The sequence below is a fragment of the Sorghum bicolor genome, chromosome 9, assembly GCF_000003195.3.
Source record: "Sorghum bicolor cultivar BTx623 chromosome 9, Sorghum_bicolor_NCBIv3, whole genome shotgun sequence".
NCBI lineage: Eukaryota > Viridiplantae > Streptophyta > Magnoliopsida > Poales > Poaceae > Sorghum > Sorghum bicolor.
In genome coordinates, this window is record NC_012878.2 from 50,131,865 (window position 1) to 50,145,657 (window position 13,793).

The following is a 13,793-nucleotide window of genomic DNA, read 5'->3' on the forward strand; positions in this document are numbered from 1 at the left end:
CTACACAAGTCTATCGGCATACACTGTAAGACTAGTCGTATGTTCCATGCACTAACCAATTATTAATTGGCGCCCTGTACACAATCATTTTTCACACACGCTCACATAATTTCAGCAGGGAACTTTACATGTACCTGAAACTTATTTCAGCAGCCAAGAGTCAACCCAAATTCTTAGCCGTCGAGGCAGGCCGGCAGCGACATAGAGCTGCAGCCATGACAGCAACAGGGAGTGGTGAAGACCTAAGCATAGCTACCTATACAAGCTATTGCTATGCATGTATGGTTGCAATATCGGACGTTTTTACATCAACAGATCATGACCTTGCCAAGCTCGCCGTCTTCACTGCCATGGGGATGCTCTTCGTCCTGTTGAGCATGCTCTCCTAGAAGAACTTCTCAAAGCATGTCTTCAGCCTGGTGTCCGTGATGTTGCGGCGCCAATGGCCATCTTCAGAGTTGGCCTTCTCAGCCTGCCTCTGGTTCCACTCCAGGCTGGCCTTCTGCCATGATCTCAGCAGGCAATAGGACTGGAGCTTCCAGGGCATCTTGTCGTGCACCTTACACCACCAGGCATGTGCGATGTCGCTTGCAAATTCGCGCCTTCCGGCGTTGTTCCAGTTGCAGTCATAGTCTTTGAAGCACAGCCATGGCTTCAGGCCAAGGAAGTGGAGAACATAGAGGATTGGTGGGTCTGCGCCAAACAGCTGAGTCTTCTTTGCCTTCATGGCGTTGCTGTCCCCCTCCCAGAAGTGCTTCAGAAAGTTCATGTGCTTTGGGATGCGGTGCCACCAGGTGAATATCTCATTCAGGTATCACTGGTCACTGCCATTGTATGAAGTTATCTCGTTGATGTGGTCCATCAGCAGCTGGAATGTGCAGTTGGAAGGCTCTATGACCATGACACCAGAGTTGAAGAGTGTCGCATTGTTGCCAGATGCAGTGATCTCTGGCATGGCGAACAGGAAGTCAACATTCTTCAGGATGAGGAGGTCAGCATCTATGAAGATGATCTTGTCGTAGTCAGTCAGCTGCCACAGCCTGAACTTGCTGTAGTTCCACTCATTGTATGTATCATGCTCCGCTTTCAGGTTCCTGATTCTTGATTATTCTGACCTTCCACCTTGCAGCTTCCATGCCTCTCCGGTGGTGGTCGCTTATGGTCTCATCAACAAGGATGACTAGGTCCCTGGTTGATCCTGCTTGACAAATGCTTTGGGCTTCTGTATAGCACTGCAGACATACTCACTCACTGAATGCAGTATTGTTGCATATGCTTCTCTTCGTCGATCTACTGAGAAAAGTCTCGCTGGAGCAGTAAGAATTAAGTCATTTGCTGGAATTTTATACTCATGATCAGACAAATGGGTAAAAGCAGGCACAAACTTCATGTATGTTACCATAAAAGTACTACTCCGTATGAAGCACTAGACAGAAAGGAAATATATTTTTTGCTGTACTGAGTGTGCTAACACTTAGTAAGTAAATATGCAATACATTTTGCATTGAGTGGAACAGCAAGCTTACAGGATCCGACTGGAAGCCTGAGCTTTTCCCTTAAAGCTTCCGAGTCAGGACTACATAGCCAAGCATTGCCTTCATGTCTCACAAGGTTCTTGCAAGGGAAGAGATTCGGGATTGGAAAGCTGTCACAGCCAAGCTTTTTGCATTCAGTTACAAAAAGAACATGGACCTTGTGGTTGCGCTTTGAAGATGTCACAACCAATTTTGCTGCTGAGAGCTGCAAATGGAGACGCGCAACATCTCTGGACCAACCTGCCACACGGGTATGAGGAAGCTTTACAGCAATGACATCAAAGCGGACACCTCTTCGTGCACTAGGCTCTGGAAGTGATGGCCAGGAGGGTATCTCTGTTTCTTCCTCCTCATCGATCCATTCAGGATACAGTGTTTGCCAAGTAATGCTGTCCTCGGCATGCTCAAGTCTTATAATGGAAACATGGCTGCCTGAGAGCATTTGTGTCCAAGAGCCATACTAGGTGCTATTGAAATTCAAGAGTCGTACTTTGAGATTTTGATTACCACTTCTTAGAGTACCCGGTGTTTTATATACATCCTCCCACCGAACATCAACAAATTATACGCATCGCAGATCAAAACTTGTTTTGTCCCATATCCAACCGACATCCACATACCTGCAAAGCATATAAACTCATATAAGCCGGTAGTTATAGCTTTAGAGGCATCGTCATATTTTACCACATCACAAATATTTCAACAAGACTTGCTTACCGGGAGGCTGACTGCAAACAAGGGTAAGAACTGTCGCAGAAATGATAGCTACGATCAATATCCTCAAAGATTTGAACTTGCAACCACAGCTCTTTTAACTTCAAAATTTTCGACATCTTTGAAACTTTTGCTTTTGGAGGCCCTTCTCTTAGTTGTGTCCTCCCTGCAAAAGGTAGAAGCAAACTTAGTCATGCAAACCAATAACTTGATCAGCCATCAAACTACCATGCTTGACTCGTGGAGTTCAGAAAGGAATTCGAATGAGACGATGCCAATGGAAATAAATATTAGACACTGATTCCACAAGCAGATTCTGAAGTTCCTTCTTGAACACAAAGGTATATGTCATTTTCTTCCTTTTCACTTTGATTTACCTTATAATCACACAGAGGTAAAAGCATGATCATTTGAAAGTTGAAAGCGAAACCAATATGTACATGCAAAGGTAAAATAGCTTTGATAAACTAATTTCTATAGGATAATTAGATAGACCTCATTTAGGAAGCACTTATGCTTTTACCAAAAAGTTAAGCAGCACAAAAGGAAATTTCTGTAATAGAACTTTTCATAAAGTTCTTGCTAAAAAACAACTGCAAAAAGTATTGAATGCAACATCTGCAACTAGTTAAGAGCAACACATTTAGGTTCTAGTTTGCTCTCATGATTAGGTCAGAAGATACACTAGATAACATTTTCATGTACAGCAGGATAGCGGTATAGGAAGTGTTATGATATCATCCTTTGAGTTTGCCCTGAGTACCTGAGTGGCTGAGTCCAAATAAGTGGAATGCTAATAGGCACAGCCATTAATTAAGGTGCGGCTGCTCCGGCCACCACATGTCCTACTTCTCTCACTGCAGATCCATATAGTAGGTTCGTACCCTGGGCAGTCGGGCACGACTCGGTGGCCGAAATCTGGGGAGTGGAGGATGCAAAGATAGCCGAGGAGACTCCATGACCATGACATAAACCTCACCTGCGCGATGACGATGGTTTGCTCGGCCGCCATCGCCGACTCCATCCGTATGGCCGGCTTCAACCTCGAGGAGGCCGCCGACGGTGTACAAAGGAGGCGAGACGGTTGTCTGCGTCGCGGGCCGTGGCCTCCAGCCGTCCAATCCCCACAAGTACTCGCGGAGGGAAAGGAAGTGGAGGAAGCGGTGGCGACATCGGAGGGTGAGGGTGAGGACGGAGCGGGCGAGGAGGACAGGAGGCAGCGGCGGACTGAGCGAGGTGATGCGTTTGGGCCCTTTTGTTCAAGCAATTAAATACTGGGCTTGCTGGCCCAGCAGGTCAGGATTCCGTCACCGCCACTAACCATTTTGATCAGAGCGCGTGGTGTCGTCAACAGTAGCTAGAACAATGCGTGAAGCAGTCCCTAATGCTCTGGTAAGCTTCCAATTTATTCCTGATTGATTTTGAAAGATCAAATTCCAGAAGCCACATAAAATAAATAAAACCTGTCTGTTGACGGCTCCAACGTGTGCTCTCCAGCGCGCCTCTTCTGCCGCGACCGCTTTCGCGGCGCTCCGGCGCAGGTGGCGGTGGTGGGCGCCCTCGGGCGCGTCGACGCTGGAGCGCGCGGCCCGCGCGTTCCTCCTGGCCTCCGCGGCGCTCGTGCAAGCCTGCGCGCTCTACTACGTGTTCCGCTACGTCGGCCGGGGATGTCGCGCTCGCGCCGAATTCGCCGCCGCGGGCTTCGTCGGGGACACCGGCCTGGGCCTGGGCCTTGGCGGCGGGGCGTGCGACGTGTTCGACGGCGCCTGGGTGCCCGACGACACCGTCCGCCACCCGCTCTACAACAGCTCCGAGTGCCCGTTCGCGGAGCGCGGGTTCGACTGCCTCGCCAACGGGCGGAACGACACTGGATACCTCAAGTGGCGGTGGAAGCCGCGCCGGTGCGACGTTCCGCGGTTCGCGGCCCGCGCCGCGCTGGAGCGGCTCCGCGGGAAGCGGGTGGTGTTCGTGGGGGACTCCATGAGCCGCACACAGTGTCAATCCTTCATCTGCATGCTCATGGCCGGCGTGGATGACCCCAGGACGGTCTTCGAGGTGAACGGGAACAAGATCACCAAGACGATACGGCACCTGGCGGTCAGGTTCGCGTCTCACGGCCTCACCGTGGAGTTCTTCCGGTCCGTGTTCCTCGTGCAGCAGGAGCATTCTGCCCCGTGGCATGCCCCCAAGGGGGTCAAATCCACATTGAGGCTGGACAGGATGGATAATTTAACCCGGAAATGGGTGGATTCGGACGTACTGATTTTCAACACTGGGCATTGGTGGACGGCGACCAAATTGTTTGATACGTAAGGTCCCTTGCATTGATTTATTGTGCCTTTAAGTTCTAACTTGAAAATGTGTAGTTGTTTCAGTACTGTCGATGTCTTATGTCTGCGTTGCGTTCACATTTTCTTAGGATTGAATACTTGTTTACTATATTCATGGTTGAATAGGTAGTGATGTATTTCTTCTTTGTTTTAAGAAATGTGTGGTATCGTGTTCACCTTGATGCTTTGGCTGCTGCCCAGTATTTTTAATGTCGTGCCTTATTTTTAGAAATAGAATCCTAGCTCATATTCTAGTTAGAGGTAGAGTTTGATACATCTTGGATATTGGGGAGTGATGCATCTCTCTATTTCACATAGGTACCAATAATGTAGCAGATACTTGGGGGGTCAGGATGGGGGGCTACAAATCAAGGGAAAATGCGGGTGCCTTGCAGATCATTTGCTATACCAACTTTTTTCTTGGTACCTAGTAAAATAATATGTATTGAATCATATTGTTTTTTTATGACACTTCATCTTACCTACCAATTGGTACAGTCTTACATGACTGCATTCTTGAAATGTCATTGTTAAAATTGCCGACTTGGTGATTTCATCTTCCGGATGATATGCGCCTTCCATTCAGCATCTTTTCCATTTGTTTCCAGGGAATACTGTGTTCATACCATCTTTGCCATCGGCAGATTTTGACATAGCATTACTGTCTTGCTTTTAACATAGCCTTTTTATCTTCATATTCTCTGCATCTAAGTGGCATGCTAGTACTAATGTAATTGAAACACAAGTTTAATAGTTTTCGTATTACATGATCTTCCCAACAGGGGTTGCTATTTTCAGGCCGGACATTCTCTTAAATTAGGTACATCCATCGATGCTGGTTTCAGGATGGCACTGGAGACCTGGGCCTCATGGGTACACAAAAGAGTTGATTTAAACCGAACACATGTCTTCTTTCGCACATATGAGCCATCTCATTGGGGGTATGTTTTATAAGAAATTCATACTCTGAAAGATTATTATGGTTGTCAGGCACTTGAATCTCATGTGAAAAAAACATTTAAAGGTGTTAATTATATTCTTAAAGATTGTCGTTATCCACATACCTTGATATAATTTTCAGCCCTATTAGATGATATTGTGATATGCCTTTACTTAAATCGTAGGTAGATTGATAGTGGCGCTAGCTATTGGGCCAATTTAACTATACTGATATCTTTTAGAAACAAATGGTCGAGATCCCTGTTCATTTTGACTGCATGTAACATCTAATCAGTCCAATGCACGTGCAATGTGAATATAGATCTAATTGTTCCAGCTCTACCAAGCCATACCTAATGGATTTGTATACCTCCTAGATTCTGGTTGACTCATGAGTTGTAAACTGCTTCATGTAAATAAACTGCTAAATCGTCTTACTCTTCACAAGGTCAAACTGTGATTGTACTTCATTTAGGCCCTGTTTGGATCCATTAGCTGATAATATTTAGCTAGCTAATAGCTCATAGATAATATTGGCTGCTGTTAGCTGGTTTGGTCCAACTAGTGAGATAGTTGTTATAGTTGGTATTCAGCTAACAATTTGCTAGACTATTAGCTCGACCTGTTTGAATCCAAAGGAGCTAATTATTAGGAGCTAACTATTAGCTCTATGGATCCAAACAGGGCCTTACTTAATATGGAAACTTTCATTGCACCTCTTCATTTCATATTTTCATTGTTTCCCTATACAAATACACTTTTTCTGTTCCTAAAAATATGATATGGTCTAACTGACATGACCATGATTACCACAAAAAATGTCAATGTTGCAAGAAATTTTGCAGTATCAATTCTTTTCCTCATTTGCTCTGCTGTAGCTATTCTGTAAGAACTGACAGCAGTTCTCTTTCCTTTTCATAGGGACACAAGACAAAAGGTGTGTGAGGTAACAGAGCAGCCTTCATCAGAGGCCAAAGGAAATGATAAGAGTGAATTTGGGGCTATATTTGCTGATGTTGTAACCAACATGAAAGTTCCTATCACAGTACTAAATGTAACTTTAATGGGAGCGTTCCGAAGTGATGCACATGTTGGCGCTTGGAGTTATCCTCCCACTATACTTGATTGCAGCCACTGGTGTCTTCCTGGAGTCCCTGATGCTTGGAACGAACTCATGTTTTCGTACCTTTTGACAAATGGTGAGTTCTTAGTTATGCTAATGTCTATCTTCATTTCTGTAAATCCTGTGGGCAATGTATTATCAATTAGACAAAATTTTCACATAGGAGTAAATTTTGCTTTCATGCAAGGCACAATGTTGTTCCACTGCAGCTACAGTATTATGAATTTCCAGGACTTACAATCTTACATATACAATACCCTTTTTAGCTCTGCTGAACCCCATGGAATGCCATGCATAGCATGAATAGTGAGATTTCCCATCAGAAATAGTGAAATTCAATGTTACTTGAAGTGGCATTTAAAGCTGCACTGAGAAGTTAATTTAGGCTATGTTAGTTGATCCCTGACAACCTTTAGTATAGCGGTCATCTGGAAAGATTAAGCAGCTATTTACTGATGCTACCTTGGAAGGCCTCAAGGTATCTTCCAAAAATTGCCACTCCATTGTATATTACCTTATCATCGATTACTCCTGTGTGTGCAGTGAGCTAAACATAGTTCTATACCTATCTGTTAGTATTTGGTGTGCCTTTAGTTGCTTCAAGTGTTTTGAACAACTGAACAAAAAAAGGTGTTTTGAACAAGCTTGTCATTAAGATTAAGATTAACCTGTTTTCATTGTATTTGGATATGGTCACCTGAACCCATTTTCCCCATCTGAATTGCACAGGTTGGCGAAACATGGCGGGCTGAATTTTACAGTCTCATGCTCAATCTACCCCCACTTTTTTATTGTGATATTTGACATTACCAGGTATACTAGAGAATTAACATACGTCGGGGACAAAGCAGCTGCGTCTGCTTGGTGGTTTACTGGACTTCTACATTCTTTTCTTCTTTTTGACTTTATACAAGGTGAAGCATGCATCACGAGTTGTAGATTTTACATCACTTCTTTAATTCTTCTGGTTGGCTAGGATTAGAATGCCTTGACAGTCATTCTGTCATCTTTATTTACTAACGGTTCATTTTATATGCTGTAAAAATCGAGTTTGTATTGTAACCTGTATGTACATACATTTACTTGATACATTGTCAGAAAGTGCCCTCTCTCAATTGGATTGGCATGTTTTGAATGTCTAGCACTGCCTCCACATTGCATTCTCCGTATGCGCTGTGCTATACAAGTCTGTCGTCATACACTGTAAGAGTAAGACTAGTCATATGTTCCATGCACTAACCAATTATTATTTGGCGCCCTGTACACAAATCATTTCTCACACGCTCACATAATTTCAGCAGGGAACTTTACATTTACCTGAAACTTATTTCAGCAGCCAAGAGTCAACCCAAAAGAATTGTTAGCCGTCGAGGCAGGCTGGCAGCGACATAGAGCTGCAGCCATGACAGCAACAGGGAGTGGTGTATTTTGTATAGCGAAGACCTAAGCATAGCTACCTATACAAGCTATTGCTATGCATGTATGGTTGCAATATCGGGTGTTTGTATTCTACAGATCATGACCTTGCCAAGCTCGCCGTCTTCACTGCCATGGGGATGCTCTTCGTCCTGTTATTGTTCTCGCCCCAATGCCAGAGCATGCTCTCCCAGAAGCAGAACTTCTCAAAGCATGTCTTCAGCCTGGTGTCCGTGATGTTGCGGCGCCAATGGCCATCTTCAGAGTTGGCCTTCTCAGCCTGCCTCCGGTCCCACTCCAGGCTGGCCTTCTGCCGTGACCTCAGCAGGCAGTAGGACTGGAGCTTCCGGGGCATCTTGTCGTGCACCTTCCACCATCGGGCATGTGCGACGTCGCTTGCAAATTCACGCATTCCGGCGTTGTTCCAGTTGCAGTCATAGTCTTTGAAGCACAACCATGGCTTCAGGCCAAGGTAGTGGAGAACATAGAGGATTGGTGGGTCTGCGCCAAACAGCTGAGTCTTCTTCGCCTTCATGGCCTGGCTGTCGCCCTCCCAGAAGTGCTTCAGAAAGTTCATGTGCTTGGGGATGCGGTGCCACCAGGTGAATATCTCATTCAGGTATCCCTGGTCCCCGCCATTGTATGAAGTTATCTCGTTGATATGGTCCATCAGCAGCTGGAATGTGCAGTTGGAAGGCTCTATGACCATGACACCGGAGTTGAAGAGTGTTGCATTGTTGCCAGTTGCTGTGATCTCTGGCATTGCAAACAGGAAGTCAACATTCCTCAGGATGAGGAGGTCTGCATCTATGAAGATGATCTTGTCGTAGTCAGTCAGCTGCCACAGCCTGAACTTGCTGTAGTTCCACTCGTTGTATGCATCACGCTCTGCTTTCGGATTCCTGATTCTTTGGATTATTCTGACCTTCCACCCTGCAGCTTCCAAGCCTCTCCGGTGGTGATCGCTTATGGTCTCATCAACAAGGATGACTAGGTCCCTGGTTGATCCTGCTTGACGAATGCTTTGAGCTGCTGTGATAGCACCACAGACATATTCACTCGCTGAATGCAGTATTGTTGCATATGCTTCTCTTCGTCGATCTACTGAGAAAAGTCTCGCTGCAGCAGTAAGAGTAGAGTCATTTGCTGGAATTTTATACTTTATCATACAAATGAATAAAAACAGGCACACGCTTCATGCATATTACTATAAAAATTACTACTGTACGAAGTACTAGACAGAAAGGAAATAATTTCTTTTGCTGTACTGAGTGTGCTGACGCTTAGTAAATACGCAACTTACATTTTGCTTTGAGTGGAACAGCAAGCTCACAGGATCCGACTGGAAGCCTGAGCTTTTCCCTTAATGCTTTTGAGTCAGGGCTATATAGCCAAGCATTGCCTTCATGTCTCACAAGGTTCTTGCAAGGGAAGAGATTCGGGATTGGAAAGCACTCAGTTACAAAAAGAACATGGACCTTGTGGTTGCGCTTCGAAGATGTCACAGCCAATTTTGCTGCTGAGAGCTGCAAATGGAGCCGTGCAACATCTCTTGACCAACCTGCCACATGGGTACAAGGAAGCTTTACAGCAATAACATCAAAGCGTACATCTCTTCGTACATCAGGCTCTGGAAGTGATGGGCAAGAGGGTATCTCTGTTTCTTCCTCCTCATCGATCCATTCAGGATACAGTGTTTGCCAAGTAATGCTGTCCTTGGCATGCTCAAGTCTTATAATGGAAACATGGCTGTCTGAGAGCAATTGTGTCCAAGAGCCATACTCAGTGCTATTAAAATTCAATAGTCCAACTTTGAGATTTTGATTACCACTTCTTAGATTTCCAAGTGCTTTATATACATCCTCCCACCGAACATCAACAGATGATACATATCTTGGATCAGAACTTGTTTTGTCCCACATCCAACCGACATCTACATACCTGCAAAGCATATAAACTCACATGAGTCGATAGTTATAGCTTTAGAGGCATCGTCATTTTTTACTTGCATCACAAATATTTCAACAAGTCGTGCTTACCGGGAGGCTGACTGCAATTGGTGCTCGTATAAGGTTGGAGTCACAAGCGTAAGAACTGTTGCAGAAATGATAGCTATGAGCAAGATCCTCAAAGATTTGAACTTGCAACCACAGCTCTTTTCAAGGACAATAACTTCAAAATTTTCAACATCTTTGAAACTTTTGCTTTTGGAGGCCCTTCTCTTAGTTGTGTCCTCACTGCAAAAGGTAGAAGCAAACTTAGTCATACAAAACAATAACTACTTTACCAGATAAGATCAGCCATCAAACTACCATGCTTGACAAGTGGAGTTCAGAAAGGAATTCAAAAGAGATGATACTAGACACTGATTCCACAAGATGACAAGAAGATAGATTCTGAAGTTCCTTCTTGAGCACAAAGGTATATGTCATTTTCTTCCTTTTCACTTTGATTTACCTTATAATCACAGAGATGTAAAAGCATGATCACTTGAAAGTTGAAAGCGAAAACCAATATGTATATGCAAGGTAAAATGGCTCAATAACCTAATTTGTATAGGATAATTAGATAGACCGCATTTAAGAAGCATTTATTCTTTTATTAAAAAGTTCAGCACGCGGCGCAAAAAGGAAATTTTTGTAATCAATTTTTTTTTTCATAAAGTTGTTGCTAAAAACAACAGCAAAAAGTATTGAATGCAACATCTGCAACTAGTAAAGAGCAACACATTTAGGTCCTAGTTTCCCCTCATGATTAGGTCAGAAGATAGACTAGATAACATTTTCATATACAGCAGGATAGCGTCGTAGGCAGTGCTATGATATCATCCTTTGAGTTTGCCTTGAGTCCAAATAAGTGGAATGCTGATAGGCACAACCACTATATGATCAGAAATAAATAACAATGACAAATGAAAGCACCCAAAGCACACCCTTTTAAAAAGGAGGAAATGCAGTATATCCGATAGTTGGACGTGAGAGTGAGCCACACCAAAAGATGTTTGCCAATCAAAGTAGGAAGTGTAAAGGCGCTTAAAGTTTCTAAGCACTGAGGAAAATTCAGAGAAGAAAATCGCATTGACGGACTTGTATTCCACAACCTTGCTGCCCCTATTTCATCAGCCACAATTTTAAGGAACACAGAGCATCAGAACATATTACTAAATCACAAAGGTTGGCTTTGTACCTAACTCGCCCTGGACCGATTCTCCAAAATCAGAAACATGATTAGCTGTTCGATGGTGCCGTTGTGATCACGAATCGGGAAAAGTTCAGAGTAACTGCTGCTGCTGCTAGCACTAGCACTACCGTGCGGATAACCGGATGATCCAAGCATGCTGAAATCATCCATAGGCGGAAGACCATGTCTTGTCTTGTGCTTTGTGCACGTCACGCGTCGGTGGCCGTATGCCCACTGCCAAACCCCGAAGTCCAGTGACTGCCACACAAGTCAGCCTCATCTCAGATGAGAGGACCGACGGCCGACCAGGTTAAGGCGATCGGCGAAAACGAGAGCACGATCCAGTGGAGACGGAGACGGACTCGTCCGGGAAAGGAATTCGGTGGCTTGGTGACGAAGCTGAGATAGCGTTCCACAGGACAGGGACGGCGGGGTCAACCATGGTCAGTACTCACTCACTTAGTGCGGAGGACAGAAGGAGACCACCGGCGAACTAAAGTATGCTGCTAATGATCACGCCATCACGGGGATGGTGGTGGTACAGCCGGCGGCAAGCTGAGGATGTGATATCGAGTGGTACTAATAATAATCAGCAATCAATGGAGGATTGGATGCGAACACGGGGGAGATTTCTTGTGGTTAATGCGGCAGGATGCAATGAAACCAGGCGTAACCACCAACCACTACGGCGCCCGCCAGCAATTAAAGGAGGACGGAGAGACGGAACGACGTGTCACCGGCCCGGCCCGGCTCGGCTCACCGCGCTCGCTGTCGTCGTCGTCGTCTTCCTCCGGCTGGTCGGGTCGACAAGGATCGACGATCTAATGCGGCGCTCCGGTGCGGTGCGGTGGAAGAAAAAGAAGCAGCTTTGGTCGGGATTGTGAGAGGAGGAGAGCGAGGGAGGAGGAGGAGGAGGAGATCTTACGGGGCGCCGGCTGGACGGTAGCGCGGCTCCAGTGGGCCCATCGGTGCTCGTCGGCGCCGCCGCTCACGCTTCTCTTCTCAACCTCTCCTGGGAAGGTGACGCTATCGCCGCCGCCTCGGCCACCGCCGCCGCCGCGCCGCTTCGCACCTGAAAGAAAGAAAAAAAAAGGCGAAATGTCATGTAAAACATGCAGGCCAACGGAACCAACACAACCGCGCTAGTGGCTTTAGCCATAGCAAAGAATTGATGCGAGCATTATTTCTTGGAGAAGAAAAATACTCCTACTACTCCAAGGGAAAGAAAAGGAAGTGGGAGGAGCATTAACGCGCGCGGCACACCATGAACACGCAGAACGCGGGGGCAGGGGAAGGAGGAAGAAGAAGCGGTGCCCTCTGCCAGCGTGAAGGGAAGAAAAAGCAAGGGAACCCCAGAGTTGGAGACCCAACGCAGACATGGCTCTGACACAGGCCTGCCCAAGTCCAGCATCGGGAACCTCAACAAAAGAAAAACAATAAACAAAGCGAATTCTACTGTGAATTCGCAAAAAAAAAAGAGAGTAATTAACAAGTGACAGGAAAAGGTGAGAGGATCAAGCGAATGCTTTGTGCCAGCAATGGAGCATAGCAGACGCCTTCCTCTCTCTCGAGAGAGCCAACTACTCAGAGCAGAGGCCTCTGGACTCATAACAAACACCTCAAACCAAAATCGAAAATCAGAAGGCGAAGAACAAAGGACACGGTGATCGAGTAGCAGCCAGAAAGAAAAACAGAGGATCGGCCGTGGTATGTACCCCGGAACCCAAGGGAAGCCTTGTGAAGAATCCACGAGAGGGAGGGCGGGAGGAGGAAGGCGTGGTTGCTGCTTTTCCCTAGCACTCAGTTTCTCTATCTACTAGACGAAGAACTCGGCGTGCGAGGCCGAGCTCAGGAGGGGGGAGGAAGCTTTATATATATACACTATGTGTGTAGATACAAGCAAGAGTGAGATGAATCATCGACTCGTCGTGAAACACCACACCACACCACAGGTACGCCGCGCCGACGCGGGGGAGACGGAAGCCCCGCGAGGCGCGGCAACGGTGATGGGTTTTCTCGGCCTTCTGCCAATTATTAGGCGGGCGTACTGGTCTGCTCTGGTATGTACCACAGGCGGGTCAAGGCCTAATCTTCACGGCCGGGGGGCCATCATGCGCTCGCTATCTGGGAGACCACAGACGAGAGAGGGAGAGAATACACGCATGACGTGTGCATTAGCTTTCGTGAGAAATTTGCCTGCCTTGGTGAACTGAAATGTTCGGCGGGGAAAAAGCATCCAAAGTTTTCCAAGGTGGAAACTATGGATATATTTTTCAAGTGATCCTAGAGGAGTACTATGGTTTTTTTCCTCAGTGGAGCGTTTGCACTCTAAGTAAGGGCATGTTGCCGTTTAGAGTTGTTGGTGGACACGCTTTGAACCTGGACGGCTATGGTCGAATTAATGTGCATAATAAAGTTTAAGAAACTTTCCTAAAAAAAGAAGATGATCTTCGAATCCATATATTGTTTTGCACATTCAATGATATTTTAAAGTAAATTACCACATGCGACATGATAAAATACAAAATTATTCTACAATATGGGATCCGAGACAGG

At 45.8% G+C, this 13,793-nt stretch overlaps 2 protein-coding genes and 1 pseudogene across 3 annotated transcripts; 1 reads left to right on the forward strand and 2 right to left on the reverse strand.

Annotated features, from left to right (window-relative positions):
• Positions 85-3,222, reverse strand: LOC8058477 (annotated as a pseudogene).
• Positions 3,236-7,742, forward strand: LOC8058479 (protein trichome berefringence-like 7). Its single transcript, XM_021448169.1, has 5 exons — positions 3,236-3,313; positions 3,678-4,558; positions 5,362-5,520; positions 6,440-6,717; positions 7,371-7,742. The coding sequence occupies exons 1-5, from the start codon at positions 3,236-3,238 to the stop codon at positions 7,391-7,393; spliced, it is 1,419 nt and encodes a 472-aa protein (XP_021303844.1). The 3' UTR covers positions 7,394-7,742.
• Positions 7,768-13,272, reverse strand: LOC8077132 (putative UDP-glucuronate:xylan alpha-glucuronosyltransferase 3). Of its 2 annotated transcripts, none has more exons than XM_002441083.2 (5): positions 12,953-13,272; positions 12,163-12,309; positions 10,097-10,294; positions 9,361-9,998; positions 7,768-9,176 (listed from the first exon to the last, which is right to left on the reverse strand). In XM_002441083.2, the coding sequence occupies exons 2-5, from the start codon at positions 12,201-12,203 to the stop codon at positions 8,158-8,160; spliced, it is 1,896 nt and encodes a 631-aa protein (XP_002441128.1). In that variant the 5' UTR covers positions 12,204-12,309; positions 12,953-13,272; the 3' UTR covers positions 7,768-8,157. The 2 variants fall into 2 exon arrangements, with proteins under 2 accessions (XP_002441128.1, XP_021303187.1); XM_021447512.1 differs by lacking the exon at positions 12,953-13,272 and adding an exon at positions 10,370-10,514 and having other exon boundaries at positions 12,163-12,294.